Source organism: Brachyistius frenatus, unplaced genomic scaffold (assembly GCF_029030835.1).
Source record: "Brachyistius frenatus isolate BFR_SWC_R1_liver_20210118 unplaced genomic scaffold, ASM2903083v1 Contig_92, whole genome shotgun sequence".
NCBI classification, from domain to species: domain Eukaryota; kingdom Metazoa; phylum Chordata; class Actinopteri; family Embiotocidae; genus Brachyistius; species Brachyistius frenatus.
The window spans coordinates 1,437,501-1,455,000 of record NW_027210691.1 but is presented as its reverse complement, the minus strand read 5'-3'; the positions used below and the strand labels follow the sequence as shown (position 1 = coordinate 1,455,000).

General features: G+C 49.1%; 3 protein-coding genes and 3 non-coding genes across 9 annotated transcripts in view; all 6 read right to left on the bottom strand.

Moving 5' to 3' along the window:
- The window catches only part of LOC138627819 (S-arrestin-like), a 7,369-nt gene extending 5,321 nt beyond the window's left edge, over positions 1–2,048 (bottom strand). The window contains exons 1-6 of the mRNA XM_069710419.1: positions 2,016–2,048; positions 1,588–1,648; positions 1,436–1,496; positions 1,286–1,330; positions 1,009–1,208; positions 378–437 (exon numbers count right to left, since the gene is read on the bottom strand). Coding sequence (XP_069566520.1) covers positions 378–437; positions 1,009–1,208; positions 1,286–1,330; positions 1,436–1,496; positions 1,588–1,632 — 411 coding nt within the window. The 5' untranslated portion in view covers positions 1,633–1,648; positions 2,016–2,048. The remainder of the gene's footprint in view (positions 1–377; positions 438–1,008; positions 1,209–1,285; positions 1,331–1,435; positions 1,497–1,587; positions 1,649–2,015) is intronic.
- A 1,552-nt stretch (positions 2,049–3,600) lies between these two features.
- atg16l1 (ATG16 autophagy related 16-like 1 (S. cerevisiae)) lies at positions 3,601–13,548 on the bottom strand. 4 transcript variants are annotated; one of them, XM_069710420.1, is made up of 21 exons: positions 13,377–13,548; positions 12,712–12,823; positions 11,562–11,655; positions 11,372–11,474; positions 10,814–10,887; positions 10,656–10,725; positions 9,931–10,112; positions 9,749–9,814; positions 9,567–9,653; positions 9,359–9,418; positions 8,837–8,881; positions 7,659–7,764; positions 7,469–7,574; positions 6,774–6,844; positions 6,612–6,683; positions 5,761–5,881; positions 5,513–5,618; positions 5,259–5,408; positions 5,121–5,168; positions 4,925–5,026; positions 3,601–4,530 (listed from the first exon to the last, which is right to left on the bottom strand). In XM_069710420.1, exons 2-21 carry the CDS (start codon positions 12,815–12,817, stop codon positions 4,437–4,439), a joined length of 1,863 nt encoding a protein of 620 aa, XP_069566521.1. In that variant the 5' UTR covers positions 12,818–12,823; positions 13,377–13,548; the 3' UTR covers positions 3,601–4,436. The 4 variants fall into 4 exon arrangements, with proteins under 4 accessions (XP_069566521.1, XP_069566522.1, XP_069566523.1 ...); XM_069710421.1 differs by having other exon boundaries at positions 7,659–7,761; XM_069710422.1 differs by lacking the exon at positions 8,837–8,881.
- LOC138627904 (small Cajal body-specific RNA 6) lies at positions 6,164–6,434 on the bottom strand. The gene has a single exon (XR_011311425.1). It is a non-coding gene; the product is annotated as a small Cajal body-specific RNA 6 (non-coding RNA).
- Positions 6,998–7,268, bottom strand: LOC138627903 (small Cajal body-specific RNA 6). Its single transcript, XR_011311424.1, has one exon. It is a non-coding gene; the product is annotated as a small Cajal body-specific RNA 6 (non-coding RNA).
- LOC138627908 (small Cajal body-specific RNA 6) lies at positions 10,222–10,491 on the bottom strand. The gene has a single exon (XR_011311429.1). It is a non-coding gene; the product is annotated as a small Cajal body-specific RNA 6 (non-coding RNA).
- A 306-nt stretch (positions 13,549–13,854) lies between the features above and the next one.
- The window catches only part of spint2 (serine peptidase inhibitor, Kunitz type, 2), a 15,005-nt gene continuing 11,359 nt past the window's right edge, over positions 13,855–17,500 (bottom strand). Inside the window, exons 6-10 of the mRNA XM_069710463.1 lie at positions 17,246–17,308; positions 16,956–17,123; positions 16,229–16,273; positions 15,858–15,966; positions 13,855–15,706 (exon numbers count right to left, since the gene is read on the bottom strand). Coding sequence (XP_069566564.1) covers positions 15,613–15,706; positions 15,858–15,966; positions 16,229–16,273; positions 16,956–17,123; positions 17,246–17,308 — 479 coding nt within the window. The 3' untranslated portion in view covers positions 13,855–15,612. The remainder of the gene's footprint in view (positions 15,707–15,857; positions 15,967–16,228; positions 16,274–16,955; positions 17,124–17,245; positions 17,309–17,500) is intronic.

The window sequence follows — 17,500 nt, the reverse complement described above, 5'->3', positions numbered from 1 at the left end:
TGGATGATGGATGGATGGATGATGATGGATGGATGATGATGATGGATGGATGGATGATGGATGGATAGATGGATGGATGGATGGATGATGATGGATGGATGATGATGATGGATGGATGGATGATGATGATGGATGGATGGATGATGGATGGATGGATGGATGGATGGATGGATGGATGGATGGATAGATGGATGGATGGATGGATGATGATGGATGGATGATGGATGGATGGATGGATGGATGGATGATAGATGGATGGATGGATGGATGGATGGATGATGGATAGATGGATGGATGGATGGATGATGGATGGATGGATGGATGATGATGGATGGATGGATGGATGATGATGGATGGATGGATGGATGATGGGTTACCTTCCCCACGTCGGATGGTCCAGGCTGCAGAGCGACAGAACACGGCAGGTTGTCTGGAAACTGAAACACAAACGAGTTTTATTGCAGTTTATTTGTTCAGTTCACCAACAACACAACTGGTTTTATTCTTTCACTTGATTGGAGTTGATTCATCAATCTGATGATCAATCAAATCATTTACTATCAGAGATTTCCTGATAAAGTCCTGGATCAGACCAACCGTCATCCATCAGTGATGTCATCATCCATCAGTGATGTCATCAACCATCAGTGATGTCATCGTTGGTTTGTGAACGTTATGAATCCTCCAGTTCAGATTCTGTCCGTCACCATCTTTGTTAGTTCGGAGCGGTTTGGAGCAGGAAGTGACCATATTTGGACGAGCTGGGGGAGGAGCCAGCGGTGGATCTGACCGATCTGATCGGAAACCTGACGATACTACGTCCCGCCCACCGATAGCTGTAACCTGACTGCACCACAGGCCTGTCAATCAATGGGACCCGGGTCTGGATGGGACCCAGGTCTGGTTTGGACCCAGGTCTGGTTTGGACCCAGGTCTGGATGGGACCCAGGTCCGGACCAGGTCTGGACCAGGTCTGGACCAGGTCTGGGGGAACATTCGGTGTCTCACCTCGAAGAAGAAGGGGAAGGCGTTGTTTCCGAGCTTACGCAGCAGCTTGTGCTGGATCTTGGTGTGAGTCAGCTTCTCTTTGTCCTGCAGCTCGGGGTAAACCTGCCTCGTCACCAGGAACAGGTCCCGCCTGAAGGCCACGCCCATCACGTCCACGTCCTGGCGGCCGTAGCGAAACGTGCACGACAGCATGACGTACACTGAGAACATTAAAACAGGCGACGTTAGCAGGACGGAAGACGACACCTCCTGATCGATGACACCGTTGACCGCTGACCTTTCTTCCCTTTGAGCTGCACCGGGTCGATCACGACGACTCCATCTGCAGGACGGGGAAACAGGAAGTTACCTGCTCTGTTCCTGAGGATGTTAAAGATCCGACACACGTAAAAACAAACCGAGCCTCGGATTCATGACATAAACTCACCGACTGGATCCACGAAGTCACAGTGGTCCACGAAGTCTCTCTTGGCCAGGTAGACGGCGACCTGCAGCAGAGCTGAGGGTCAACGTTGCCCTGCTCAAGAGCACTTCTACCACCCTTCCTACCCCCCCAGCATGCTGTCCTGTAGAACTCACCGACTTGTCGCGGGACACCTTCTTAAAGACGTGTTTGGGACTCATGTTGACGGATGTCGACCTGCAGCACAGAAACGTTCAGCTGAGTAACTTCAACCAGACTTTTACAAACACCTGAGGGCAGGTGGTTCTCCTGCACCAGGACCAGGACCAGGACCAGGACAGACACGCTGCGTTCACTGACCAGGCTGCAGTATTCAAGTCCACCTGCAGCGCTTGAGCAGATCAGAATCAGTGCAGTTCAGATGATCTCAGCAGGAACTTGTCAATAATCAATCAGAACATGAATCCTTTCAGAGACGCTCTGCTTAAATCAGTTAATAATCAATAACAATTAATCAGCTGTTTTCTGCTGCTTTGATCAAACGATGTAAACAAACTGAAGTCAAACGTGTGAACATTTAAGAGGAGACAGGAAACACACTGACCTGAAGATGAAGAGGATGAAGAGGTTCTAGTCGCCGATCAGACGGATCAGCTGCATTTATAATCCACACACACACACACACACACACACACACAGCCTGGTCAGCATGCTGATCATTACACACTCCGTAATCCTGGAGGGAGATCTGCACCAGCAGCTCACATCAACCTGATCGTCAATACGATAAATAAACTCCTTTGTCACTCCAAATGTAAAAATTTCAAAATAAAATGTAACAGAGGAAATGAGATTCTGAACACATTCTGATCGACTGGAAAGAGGTCAAACTCATCACTAAACCTTTTACCATCATAGATGCTGGCTTTTTAACTGAGCTGATAACAAGCTGGATGGTCCCTCTCCTCTTTAATCTGGAGGATGCAGCGTCCATGATTTCCAAACAGAATCTCAGATTGTGATCCATCAGACCTCAGGACAGTTGTCCACTTCACCTCAGTCCATCTTCAATGATCTCGGTTCAGAGAAGGCGGCGGTGTTTCTGGATCATGTTTCTATCTGGTTTCTTCTTTGGAGAGTTTTAACATCATTTGTGGACGCAGCGATGAACTGTGTTCACAGACGATGGTTTTCACAAGTGTTCCTGAGCCCATGCAGTGATTTCCACTCCAGAATAGTGTGTTTTTAATGCAGTGCTGCCTGAGGGCCCGAAGATCACCACCATCCAATATTGGTTTCCAGCCTTGTCCCTTGTGTTCAGAGATTTCTCCAGATTCTCTGAATCTTTTAATGATATTATGAACCGTAGATGATGAAATCCACTAATTCTTTGTAGTTTTACGTTGAGGAACATTATTCTTAGATTGTTGAACTATTTTCCAACAGTCTTTCAGAGTGGTGAACCTCTCCCCATCTTCACTGCTGAGAGACTCTGCATGGTTGGGTACAAAATGCTTTTTTAAAAAAAAATTATATAGCCAACCATTGTTAGTATGTTGCCATGGCAACCTAACTAGTTGAGAGACAGTCCAGGAGGTGGAGGACTTTTCCAATCCTTTGTTGCCCCGGTCACATTATTTTTAAAACATGTTGCCATCAAATTCAAAATGAGCATGTTTGTCATAAAACAATACAAGTTCTCAGTTTCAACATTTAAATATGTCGTCTTTGATCTCATTTCAATGAAATGTGGGTTTAAATGATTTACAACTCATGACATTGTTTTTATTAAAATTTTAAACAGCATCCCAACAGGGTTGCATGTTTGGGGCTTTATAAATTACAAAATTTAATACCATATACTTTGTCAAAAGTCATTCAGTTTGTAGCTTCTTCACATCATCATAACTGATATTGATAATTCATATAGATCTACATGATGTACATTGACCTGTATAGAACATGAAGTGTGTTATGTCACAAGTAATCACTGCAGGAGTCGGCTGAGTCGATAAACTCCTCAGACTCAGCAGACTGTCTGCTGACAGCAGCAGCAGCTTACACACACACACACACACACACACACACACACACACACACACACACACACACACACACACACACACACACACACACACACACACACACACACACACACACACACAGACAGATTTCACAGAAAAGTCCAGTATCATTTGAACATTTAATCATCAAACTTCTTAAACTTGTTTCTGCAGAAGCTTTTACTTTGAAGGATCCGTGTTCCTTGAAGTTCCTGTATGTGTTTCTGTACATGTATGTAAACGTCTCTCTTGCGTTTAATGTGCAAACAAACTACATGAATCACCTGATGAAGAGCTCCTCCCTCCTTAAAACATTCAAACGTTTCCGTTTCCTCACGACCAGCTCGGGGAAGACTCGTCTTCCAGAGACACCTGCTGGACACTTCATGCAGAGACGCCTGCTGGACGTGTCCTCCTCCAGAGACGCATGCTGGACGTGTCCTCCTCCAGAGACGCCTGCTGGACATGTCCTCCTCCAGAGACACCTGTTGGTCATGTCCTGCACTGCAGCACACACACACACAACACACCTGTCTTGTCTGCTGAGCCTGAGCTCTCCCATCAGCTGTTAATAAAACTTTATTCCATAAAACGTTATTAACAGCAGGCGCTCTGCGGCGCAGTCGACCGAGTCTCAGTTCCTCTTCAGTCACAGTTAAAACGACACTGAACAACATTGAAAAGCTCCTGAAGCCAAACACGCACAACAAGTGAGTGAAGCAGCAGCTCCACTCGTTTCCAGTTCCAGTGGGACTCCTCTCTGCCAGTTTCATCATCTTCATCATCAACAACAACAACATGGAAACAGTGATGAAGAGGAGTCCACCCGCTGCCTCGTCTCCCAGCTTCTGACAGCCTGACACTCTCTGGAGGTCCTGCTGGAAAACCGTTCAGCCAACCACACGTCAGACCACCGGACGGTTCAGCCAATCACATGTCAGACCACCGGACGGTTCAGCCAATCACATGTCAGACCACAGGATGGCCTTGCTGCCTTTCTCCACGCTGGCGACATACGCTCCTGAAGGCGACCAGGACACCGAGTTGATGGCAGAGCTGCAGACAACAACAACAACAACAGCAGGTTAAAGTTCAGACCTGTAGGCTGTTTACACACTGATGAGTTAAAACATAACAAACATTCAGATGTTTCTACCTGCAAATTCCTCCACGGAAACTGGAGACCAGATTGAGGGTCTGGAGACCAGATTGAGAGACTGGAGACCAGATTGAGGGTCTGGAGACCAGATTGAGAGACTGGAGACCAGATTGAGGGTCTGGAGACCAGATTGAGAGACTAGAGACCAGATTGAGGGTCTGGAGACCAGATTGAGGGTCTGGAGACCAGATTGAGAGACTGGAGACCAGATTGAGAGACTGGAGACCAGATTGAGGGTCTGGAGATCAGATTGAGGGTCTGATCTAGAGTGCGGTCCGGTCAGGTTCTTACTTGTGGTTTCGGTCCAGAGTTCGTTCCAATTTCCCGGTCATGACGTTCCAGATGTACAGAGCTCCATCAGCTGATCCTCCGGCCACGTAGCTGCCGTCGGGACTGAAAACAAACCAACACACCGAACGTTAAACTCCATGTTTGTGTTGTTCTGGGAAACTGAAACCTCAATTAAAGAGTGAAGTGATGAACCCACCTGTAGGTGACTCTGGTCCAATCAGCTCCACACTTGAAGCCCTGAGCGCTGAACACACACACACACACGTTACTGAACATGACCGTTTATCGCCGGACCACCGACGGGATCATGAAGCAGCGCTCAGACTGAACTCACCTGAACGTCTGTCGGACGGCGTTGCTGCGCAGGTCGATGATCTTCACCAGGTCGTCTCTGGAACAGGTGAGCAGCTCGGTCCGGTCGTGGTTGAGGTCCAGAGACGTCACTCTGCCCATCAGCTCCAGCTCCCGCACAATGCTCTCCGCTCTGACACACACACACACACACACACACACTGATGTCATGTGACTGAACGTGTGACTCCGATTGGCTGAATGGAATGACGTTCGAGTCGCCCCCTGCGGACTCACCTGATGTCCCAGAAGCGGACCTTCTTGTCGAAGTGTCCGCTCATGACGCACTGTTCTGTGCAGACGATGTCGTTACAGCTGGAGCCGGCGAACACCGTCTTCATACCTGCACGGGTGAGCCACAAGGTGATCAGTGAGGTCAGAGGTCACGGCAACATTCACACTGCAGACAAAATAAAAAAGGTTCTCGTTTCCTCCGACGGCCGGTTGCTACGGAAACCTGTGAGAAAAAAGGTCCGAACACGTACAGACTTTGCTGCGGAGGTCCCACAGTTTGAGCGTCCGGTCGTAACTCCCGGAGACGATCCGAGCGTTGTCCAATAGGAAGCGAGCAGACAGCACCTTCCCGCTGTGTCCCGTCAAGGTGTGCTGAGGAGACAGATGAACACCGTCAGGTGAGAACAGGTGTTGTTGGCAGCTCGACTCTTTAAAATGAGGACCTCGGGTTTTACTTCCTGCCTCCACCGTCTGATTCACCTGCTATACCTGTCAGATTCAGACTTCCTGCTGCTCACCTGCGTCTCACCGCTCAGGGCGACACTTTAACATACTTCCTGTAGGCGGGATCAGTAAGTGTGAAGGTACTGATTGGTTGTTGGTCTGATCTGAGGCTGAACTTCCTGTCACTTCAAACTCATGTCATGTGTTTCTGGTCTCAGTAGAAGATTGAGATCACTACTCAGGCCCCGCCCCCTCAGCCCAACTCTCCATGCTGATTGGTTCTGTCAGATGTCAATCAGAGTCTGTAGGATCTCTGTACAGACTCCCACTGTGATGTCACATCCTGTCTGTCAGCAGCTGCTGGGACCATCGCTGCACCGCTAGAGCATGATGGGAGCAGAGAGCAGGGGCTGCTGGGAGACAAAATAGCGGCTGTGGGGGCAGTCCTGAGGTTCAGACCTTTTACATTACATCACTGACCAGATCAGAGTCATTCCTCGTCCATCCTGCAGGTGGCGTTTTATTTCCCGTTTATTTACCTGCTGCAGGTTTCTGAGATGACGTCACATGAAACGGAGAATTCTGGTTCTGACGACTCGGCTCTACTTCTGACCCTCCTGTGTATCAGCTGGTAGAAAACGGGTCAGTTCAGACTCACCCGCAGCCTGTAGTCGTCCACAGTCCAGATCCGACTGGCGAAGTCGTTGGAGGCAGCCAGCAGGTAGGAGCCCTGACAACAACAACAACAACAACATGGAGGCTGTAGAAATAAGGCTCAAGAAAGGGGGCGGAGCTACAGGTGGGCAGTGTGAATACTTACAGCGCTATCGAACTCGATGCTGGTGATTCCAGCGTTGCTGCCGGTCAGAGCTCCTTTAGGCTCACAGCGACCTGAAGACAACCAGAGGAAGACGTCTGAGACGAAGAGTCCTCATGAAACCACTTCCTCATTCTAGCATCACATGGCTGTCCGTCTTAGTCTTCACTAATATTATTATTAGTCCCTCTTTTATTCAGTCATTGTATTTTTGTCTGTCTGATGAAGGTCTCAGGTTGAAAACTTGAGATCAGCTCCCTCCTCCCCCTCAGCCTGACGCTCCGTGCTGATTGGTTCTGTCGGATGTCAATCAGAGAGTCCTGTAGGATCTCTGTACAGACTCCCGTTGTGATGTCACATCCTGTCTGTCAGCAGCTGTCAGGACCATCGCTGCACAACTGGAGCATGATGGGAGCAGACAGCAGGGGCTGCTGGGAGCCAGAGGGCAGCAGGAGAGGATTGTGGGTAATCAGACCTTTTACAGTTACATCACTGACCTTCATCACGTCCGTTTCACGTCGCATGTTGTTATTAAAGCGGTCGTATGTGCAGAGTCATGTACGGTATGTGTCCTGAAAGAGTCTGAACGTCCATCTGGACAGATGATAAAATGGTCATACCTCTGTGTGTGTGTGTGTGTGTGTGTGTGTGTGTGTGTGTGTGTGTGTGTGTGTGTGTGTGTGTGTGTGTAAACTCACCGGCGACAACCTCCCACAGCTTCACCCTACGGTCCATCCCTCCTGTTGCTAGGAGACGGGAGCCGGGGCTGAACCTCACCGCGTTCACCTCGCCATCATGGGCTTCCTGAACACACACACACACACACGTTTAATGAGTTCCTGGTGAGGAGCCGTGTGACGTCCATCCAGAACCGTCTCTGGTACTTACGAAGATGTGCAGCGCCGTGGACGGGACTCGAACCTCCGCACACCCGCCTGAAGGGGCCTCGGTGCCTTCAGGTGACGTGCTGAAGGAGTTGGCGGGTCGGCGGCTGCTGAGGAAGAGGAGCATTTTTTATTTTTTTTACAAACTGGATCAGTCTTATGGGAGGGAACAGGTCACCACACTGAGCATGCTCAGATACAGACAGCAGCAGCTGGACTGGACCGGGCCTCTCTGCTCCAATCACATTCATTGATTTCTATCCGGTCCAGTTCAGTCTGCCGTCACTGATCCGCTATTGATTAGAAGAGATCGGGTTAGATCTGCTGCAGCCGTGAGGGGTTCAGATCAGTTTCCACCTCAGCTCAGAGGTTCTGTGTGAACTGATTATCGGTGCCGAGAGAACGAGTGGCGGCGCGTCAAAGAGGGACGTCCTGAAGAGGGACGTCCTGAAGAGGGATGTGAGACGCAGCAGAAAGGTTCACAGATGGACCACTTAGCTCACATCTGTTGTTCCTGAATATCAGAAATAATCCATGAATAATAAATTCAGATTCAGCTGGTCATAAAAAGCAAACGAGCAGAGAGTCAAAGTAGGAACCCGAGAGGACAGGGAGACAGACAGAGAGAGAGGACAGATAGACAGACAGACAGACAGACAGAGGACAGATAGACAGAGAGAGGACAGATAGACAGACAGAGGACAGATAGACAGAGAGAGGACAGACCATCAAGTCGCTGCTGGCTCACAGACAGCTGTCTGTCCAGATGTGAGCTGAGTGAGGACGTGGACAGTCCAGATGTGGACGTCCCCGCTGCGTGGTGCTCTTCAGGTATAAATCCGCTCTACTGATTATTAATTTGATGGGGAGATTATTGACAACAATAATCACTACAAACTGTGTTCAGGCCGTCAGCAGGCTGGTCACATGATCACCTCGTCCAATCACGGAGGGTCTTTGACTCAAAACACACGACCTGAAGCGTGTCGTGGCGTCAGGACGGGATCCCGGACGACATGCGTGTTCATATCAACACGCAAGTCCGGAACCAGACGGCTGACGGAGTGAACAGGCGAACACACACACACACACACACACACACACACACACACACACACACACACACACACACACACACACACACACACACACACACACACACACACACACACAGTCCTTCACCTGCCGAGTGGGGGGGCGAGTCCGGGCTGAACACACTCAGACACGCTGCAGACAGACAGGTAGACAGACAGGTGGTCAGTCACCACACGGACAGTCAGGACCCCAACAGACCTGCAGAGACCCCGCAGACCAGGACAGACCCCAGAGAGACCCCGCAGACCAGGACAGACCCCAGAGAGACCCAGAGAGACCAGGACAGACCCCAGAGACCCAGAGAGACCAGGACAGACCCCAGAGAGACCCAGAGAGACCAGGACAGACCTCAGAGACCCAGAGAGACCAGAGAGACCCAGAGAGACCCAGAGAGACCAGGACAGACCCCAGAGACCCAGAGAGACCAGGACAGACCCCAGAGAGACCAGGACAGACCCCAGAGAGACCCAGAGAGACCAGGACAGACCCCAGAGAGACCAGGACAGAACTGAACAGAGCCCAGAGAGACCAGAACAAACCCAGGACATCCAGTCCAGGACAGACCCTGGACACACGGACGTACACGGGACAGATTTCACAGCTACATACCCAAATATGTTGGAGATGGAGTCCAGCAGACCTCCAGGAGGCGGCTGGGAGATTTTCTTACTGCACAAATCAAAAGAACAAAAGGTGTTGAAGAGCTGCGGACCAGACTCTGTGGGAAATCTGTCACGTTTTAAGAACCGCCCGACTTCTCACGGTCATTTCATCTTTTCACCGCCGTCTGCAGGTCAGTGTGACACACCCGTCTCACCTGGGAGTCCTGCTCAGTGGACGGTTGGGAGACGTCTCTCCTCCCGCCTTCCCTCCGTCCTCCGCCAAAACCTCGATGTCGTCGTCCCTGAGGAGGAAACGGTCAGAGCTGACATCCAAACAAACAAACAATAAAACAGAGCTGCTTCCAATAAAACCAATCAATAAGTTTGATTGACTGACGGGTCGATGGGCAGCGGCTCTTTGGCAGCGTCAGCAAGCTCCTTCTGCAGTTTGGCCTGTCTGCGTCTGAAACACAAACAACAGGGACATCTTAAACAATACAGAAGACCAAAGGCAGAAGATCAGAGGCTCCACCCCCTCCTCAGGAGGCCCTGCCCCCTCCTCCCAGATGTGCAGCGTACCTGCTATCCTTCTCGTTCTCTGCGTTCAGCCTGTTAGCCTCCTGAGCTTTCTCTGCCATCCAGCGAGACACCAGCTCCTGGTTGTCCTCCGTGGTCTTCCTCAGTTTCTCCTCCAGGGCAGAAAAGGTGATCTGCAGGGCGTCGTACTCGTCCTTCAGAGTCTGGTTGGCCCGCTCCAGGTCCTGTGGGGGAGGGGGGGGGGGCAAGTGATGTTCACAGCTTTGTATCGTCTGGTCTGTTGAGTCTGGTCACGTTGTTGTTCTCAACGTTCCGTCTGTTCTATCTGATGAAGGTCTCAGGTTGAAAACTTGAGATCAGCTCCCTCCTCCCCCTCAGCCTGACGCTCCGTGCTGATTGGTTCTGTCGGATGTCAATCAGAGAGTCCTGTAGGATCTCTGTACAGACTCCCGTTGTGATGTCACATCCTGTCTGTCAGCAGCTGCCAGGACCATCGCTGCACAACTGGAGCATGATGGGAGCAGACAGCAGGGGCTGCTGGGAGCCAGAGGGCAGCAGGAGAGGATTGTGGGTAATCAGACCTTTTACTGTTCATCACTGACCTTCATCACGTCTGAACTGATTACAGTTCACTTCCTGTTAGAGGGACCGCCCCCTCACAGGACGGGACTCTCTGTTTATGTCAAACCTTATTTTGCCTCGATTTCCCAGAATGCCTGTTCAACGAGGCTCCAGGTGTCTGACTGGTCCAGGTGTTGCAGTCCTACCTGCAGGTTGCTCCTCAGCTCCCGACAGTCTCCCTCCAGACCGGCGATCTGCTGCTGGTACTCCAACATCCTGAAACACATCATCAAACCGCATTTGTCATTCATGTTGCTGTGACGGATCAGCTGACTGATCAGGTATCAGGTGTTTGCATACTGACTTCGCCTCGTTGCTCTGGATCTCTTTGTCTTTATGCTGGATCTGGTTGTTCAGTTCGATCACACTCTGAGCCAGCTGAGGGACACACAAACACCAACAGTTAACATCCCTGGACCGGCACCATCACCGGCCCCTGGACCGGCACCAGCACCGGCCCCTGGACCGGCACCAGCACCGGCCCCTGGACCGGCACCAGGTAAGATCAGGTTTCTATATTTGTACCTGGAGGGAGATTTGTTTTGCAGTAAAGAAGGCATCTATCTTGACAAACTTTTAAAACCAACACTGCCAATATTGAAGCACAACAAAACAGAAAATATTAAGAGGCTTTAATAATCAAATAAACAACCATCACCCGTCAGTGGAACACGACTTCCTACTCAGGACTCTCTGTGACTCCACAGATCTCCGGTACAGAGACCAGAAAAAAAAAATCCAACAAGCACCAAAACACCTCCCATCAACCTGTAAAAAAGACTTCCCACTCTGAAAGTCACGAGGAGCAGAACCACTCGAAACACCCTGACCCAGTGATGACATCACTTCCTGTCAGACTGACCTCCCCTCGTTTCTTGTGCAGCTCCGTGAGCTCCTCCTGGTGTCTGATCCTCATCTGAGCCATTTCCTGCTGCAGCGCGTCACTGCGGCCCGAGTCTGCAGGACTGAGGGACAGAGGACACGTCAGGACACAGAGGACACGTCAGGACACAGAGGAGACACCAGAAGACATGGTGCTGTCCCTGGCTCACCTGGACTCAGCTCCTCTCTGGACGTCATACTTGTCCGTCTGGTACCTCTCTGACAGGACGGACTGCAGGTCCGACTTCTCCAACAGACGGTTATCTGGACAAACAAACAACAACAGATCAATAAACAGCTGTGTGTGTGTGTTTATATGTCTGTGTGTATGTGCGTGTGTGTGTGTGTGTGTGTGTATGTGTGTGTGTATGTGTGTGTGTGTGTGTGTATGTGTGTGTGTGTGTGTGTGTGTATGTGTGTGTGTGTGTGTGTGTGTGTGTGTGTGTGTGTGTGTGTGTGTGTGTGTGTGTGTGTCTGTGTGTGTGTGTGTGTGTGTGTGTGTGTGTGTGTGTGTGTGTGTGTGTGTGTGTGTGTGTGTGTGTCTGTGTGTGTGTGTGTGTGTGTGTGTGTGTGTGTGTGTGTGTGTGTGTGTGTGTGTGTGTGTGTGTGTGTGTGTGTGTGTGTGTGTGTGTGTGTGTGTGTGTGTGTGTGTGTGTGTGTGTGTGTGTGTGTGTGTGTGTGTGTGTGTGTGTGTGTGTGTGTGTGTGTGTGTGTGTGTGTGTGTGTGTGTGTGTGTGTGTGTGTGTGTGTGTGTGTGTGTGTGTGTGTGTGTGTGTGTGTGTGTGTGTGTGTGTGTGTGTGTGTGTGTGTGTGTGTGTGTGTGTGTGTGTGTGTGTGTGTGTGTGTGTGTGTGTGTGTGTGTGTGTGTGTGTGTGTGTGTGTGTGTGTGTGTGTGTGTGTGTGTGTGTGTGTGTGTGTGTGTGTGTGTGTGTGTGTGTGTGTGTGTGTGTGTGTGTGTGTGTGTGTGTGTGTGTGTGTGTGTGTGTGTGTGTGTGTGTGTGTGTGTGTGTGTGTGTGTGTGTGTGTGTGTGTGTGTGTGTGTGTGTGTGTGTGTGTGTGTGTGTGTGTGTGTGTGTGTGTGTGTGTGTGTGTGTGTGTGTGTGTGTGTGTGTGTGTGTGTGTGTGTGTGTGTGTGTGTGTGTGTGTGTGTGTGTGTGTGTGTGTGTGTGTGTGTGTGTGTGTGTGTGTGTGTGTGTGTGTATGTGTGTGTGTGTGTGTGTGTGTGTGTGTGTGTGTGTGTGTGTGTGTGTGTGTGTATGTGTCTGTGTGTGTATGTGTGTGTGTGTGTGTGTATGTGTGTATGTGTGTGTCTTCACTCACACTGGTGGACAATCTCCTCGAAGGCTTGTCTCTGCAGTCTGTCTCTGAGCTTCAGCTGCTCTGAGACATGTCTCTTCCAAGAACACTGGACTCGCCGCTCCGCCATCACCACCTGAGACAGAGACAGACAGAGGACAGACAGAGGACACAGGGAGACAACATAACATTTGTCAGCGGGACATGAGGACTCTGATGACTTCCTGATCGATCAATACTAAGTATTGATTTGTACTTCTGTCTTCTGATTGGACGGCTGTTCTCAGCGTGTCTGTAGTTTGAGGGACAGGTGTGTCAGCTGGTACAGCACGTCATCACACTCAACAACACACCTGGAGACCCATCAGCTGATCAATCAGTCCAATAACGTTCCACCAAAACAGGAAGTGGAACGTTTCTGGAACTTCCGCTTCAGGAGACCGCAGCTCATTGGCCCCGCCCCCTGTTAGCATGAGCAGCTAACGGGCTAACGGGCTGCGGGCCGACGGCTCCGGAAAGCCCGCGAACTGTGACGCGGTCGGTCTCCCCGGTGTCGGTGTCTCCGGCGGCATGTCCCCGGTGTCGGTGTCTCCGGCGGCATGTCCCCGGAGACACACACACCCGTGACTCAACATGTTAGCATGCTAGCTGCGCGCCCTCAGATTTCGAAGCATTTTAAAACAACTCACTTCGTCCCGGGACGGTCGGCCCGTGTCCTCCTCCGGTGTCTCTGTCCGTTCACCTGGTGTCGGTCACGTCGGGTGTCTCGGCTTGTTTTGTTGTTGGTTCTCTCGTTAGCCGACATCAGCTTCTTCAGCCGCTTCGCTCCGACGCTGCGCCATTTTGGCTCTGACGCACACTTCCGGGAAGGTCGCGCAAAAATGACGTTGACGTTTCGTCAGCAAAAAATAAAAAAGAGCGAAACCTGCGCATGAGTATTAAAGAAAACACCATCATGACGTCACACTACTTCTGTTTTCACCCTCATTAGTGACCAAACATTCACTTTATTTCTAGAGAATGTCAGAATAACACTCGTGTTAAATAACATTATTAATGTAAATATCCAGCGGGTTCAAATATTTGTAGAAATAAAAACAAAGTATTATTTGTGACATCAACAGTTCAGCTATCAATGAATCTTACAATCATCTACTCACACTGAAGATCAATACAGATGACTTTTATTTCAACAAATCAACAATCAATTTATCTGACGATTAACAGATTTCTTTCATGTCTATCAAGTCAGCTGACACGTCACTCAGTTTCAAGGAACAGATCAATCACGATGAATATTGATCACGATTTATCTGGCAATAAACATCTGTAAGTGTTTCATTCACTTCCTGTTGAATATAATTAATAATCGGAGGGACAATAAATTCAAAATCTTCATAAGAAAATACATGTCTGAGTGGATTATTGATTTATTATCAGCTCGTTTTTAATCGATCGTCGGACCAATTCACTGGAAAATATCGTAAAGTCGTTCTGGAGAAAAAACTTCTTTTTTTTTTAAATTGGTCACAAACACAAAGTTCATAAATCATGAAACGGCAGCAGGTTAATCAATAAAAGGTTCAGAGGTCGGTGCAGTTACATCAGCTCGGCCTGCAGGGGGAGCCGACGAGTCACATCCTAACAACTGGACAGACCAGGTGCATCATGGGAGCTGTGATATTTTCAGGATTTCTTAAATATTGATTTGTTTTGCTTTGGTTTTTGATTTCTTCTCCTCACATGAAACTGCACTGAGACTGAAGGGGGCGGAGTCTGTCACCACCTCGAGAATAAAAACACATCCCCCGATCAATAATCAATAAAAATTCATAATAGTTCTGATTCAAACCTTCATTTCGCAGAATAAAGAAAAAACAACAACAACAACATGTGATAAAACAGAAGTGGAGTTGCAGGTTTCATCATTGACACATTTTAGAGTAAATTAATTGATTAAAAAACAATCTGACTGACTATCTGTCACCTCACGATCAATAACCTGATCACTCCCCCAACCGATTCTTAAAGCTCGTCTGCTTCGCTCTCTGATTAAACGTCTGGTTTATTGGACCCCGTTTTTGTGTTTGTGGAACTATTTCCTGCTGACCGACAGCCAATCAGAGACTCTGCACGGGAGCACTGGGCGGAGGGACGCCGCAGCTCGGCAGGAAGTAGTTTGTGTTCAGATTAAATGATCACAGCTGGTGGTCCAGAGTCAGAATCGGTGTCAGGAGAGAAAGGTTTTTCACAAAATATCAAACTGTTGTGATAACGTGAGGCTCATCAGAAAATAATAGCATTGATCAATAGAGTCATGATCAATACACAGATCAATACACAGATCAATACACAGATCATCAATCATGAAGTAACAGATAAAGTTTGTTTCACTTCACGACGTGAATCTTCAAATCAAATCCACCTCAGAACTGAATCCCTTGTTTACATGGTGACGCTTGTTTACACTGTTTGTTTACTAGACTGATTATTTGTTTACAAGATTGATTATTTGTTTACTAGACTGATTATTTGTTTACTAGATTGATTATTTGTTTACTAGACTGATTATTTGTTTTCCAGACTGATTGTTTGTTTTCCAGACTGATTGTTTGTTTACTAGATTGATTATTTGTTTTCCAGACTGATTATTTGTTTACTAGACTGATTATTTGTTTACTAGATTGATTATTTGTTTACTAGACTGATTATTTGTTTTCCAGACTGATTGTTTGTTTTCCAGACTGATTATTTGTTTTCCAGATTGATTATTTGTTTACTAGACTGATTATTTGTTTTCCAGACTGATTGTTTGTTTTCCAGACTGATTGTTTGTTTACTCAGATAAGTTCAGTATGTGTTCGCAGGTACCATCAGTTCTGAGGTCGACTACCCCCCTCCCCCACTCCTCCTCCAGGACCCCCCTCAGGCCTTCTCTTGTGATTTGGGGCTCTCAGGGACCGGCAGGGAGTCCAGGGAGGACCGGTCATCCGGTTCTGGAAGCAGCTCCTCCTTATCGCTGGAGGAAACAGGAAGAGAAGCAGTTTTAAGGATCGCGACAGGAAGTCATTCCTGCCCGCCACAATAAGAACCTATAAAGAGCAGAAGAGCCTCGTCCTCTGAGAGCATTTAAACTAATTTAAACTACACAGATGTGATCGTGACGTTACCTGACGGAGGGCGGACGGCGGGACAGCCGGTGACGTCTCAGTGTGACGATGACGAGCGCCGCCAGCAGCACAGCGGAGACGGCGGCCAGAGTGACGAAGAGGAAGACGGCTGCAGGACACCAGAGAGGAAGTGGAAGATCTGATAGCGATTTAACTAAAGAACTCTTATTGTGAAAAGACCTTAGAGGAAGTTCTGTTTGTAGACAACTATAGTGACTTTCAGGAGCAGACGAGAAAAAGTGAGAACAAATGAGCTGTTTCTAGGAGACGTGAACCAGACCGGACCGGATCGAACCGGACCGGATCGGACCGAACCGGATCGATCCGGGATCAGTTTCTTGGATCAGTCATGGTTCTGAAGAAAAACTCACCTGCAGTCCAGCGGTTACGAGTTTTACCATGATGGTCAAACCGACCTGGAAGAAGAAAAGACCAGAGGTGACCGACGGAGAACCAAGATGTTCATCAGGAGTCTGAATGATGGACAGGTGTACAGGTGTTTGACAGGTGTACTGGTGATGGACAGGTGTACAGGTGATGGATGGACAGGTGTACCAGTGATGGACAGGTGATGGACAGGTGTACAGGTGTTTGACAGGTGTACAGGTGATGGATGGACAGGTGTACAGGTGATGGATGGACAGGTGTACCAGTGATGGACAGGTGATGGATGGACAGGTGTACCAGTGATGGACAGGTGTACAGGTGATGGATGGACAGGTGTACTAGTGATGGACAGGTGTACAGGTGTTTGACAGGTGTACTGGTGATGGACAGGTGTACAGGTGTTTGACAAGTGATGGGATGGACAGGTGTACAGGTGGACAGGTTGGACAGGTGACAACAGGTGTACAGGTGATGGATGGACAGGTGTACCAGTGATGGACAGGTGTACAGGTGATGGATGGACAGGTGTACTAGTGATGGACAGGTGTACAGGTGTTTGACAGGTGTACTGGTGATGGACAGGTGTACAGGTGTTTGACAAGTGTACAGGTGATGGATGGACAGGTGTACCAGTGATGGGCAGGTGATGGACAGGTGTACAGGTGTTTGACAGGTGTACAGGTGATGGATGGATAGGTGAAGTGTCTTTACCGTCTCTGCTGCAGCGGCTCATACACTCAACCTCGGTGCTGTACTGGTTCTTGTTGCCGTCACAGCCGCTGTACATGAATGATTGACAGGTGTCGGTGCCGGGCTCATAGTAGTACATGGGGTAAGTGTCGCGGCATGTCCCGGGGTCAGGGGTCACCATACACTGAGCTGAGACAGACACAGGGCAGCCATCGTATTTAGAGGACTCATTTATCATCACACTCAGTTCCTCCGGTTCAAAGCCATCTTCCTACATTACCCACAATGCACCTGGACATTCAACGTCTCACCTTTATATTCTGAAGAAACTTCGTCTTCATCTGAAGCTTTCTTCCTGGACGGCTGGACGATGACTGCAGGACGAGACAAACACAGCACCCGTCATCAGTGACCGACTCTGGTACACAGGTCAGGTGACTCCTCTGACTCACCTGCACAGGTACAAACAGGTGTAGTACTCACCTGCACAGGTACAAACAGGTGTAGTACTCACCTGCACAGGTACAAACAGGTGTAGTACTCACCTGCACAGGTACAAACAGGTG

What these genes read in the sequence shown, in the direction of transcription:
- atg16l1 (XM_069710420.1), bottom strand. Translation starts at nt 12,817, where the DNA reads ATGGCGGAGCGGCGAGTCCAGTGTTCTTGGAAGAGACATGTCTCAGAG. An exon ending in CAGAGAGGAGCTGAGTCCAG is followed by an intron (nt 11,475 to 11,561) that starts GTGAGCCAGGGA and finishes TCTGTCCCTCAG; the next exon opens with TCCTGCAGACTCGGGCCGCA. An exon ending in ATCCAGAGCAACGAGGCGAA is followed by an intron (nt 10,726 to 10,813) that starts GTCAGTATGCAA and finishes GATGTGTTTCAG; the next exon opens with GATGTTGGAGTACCAGCAGC.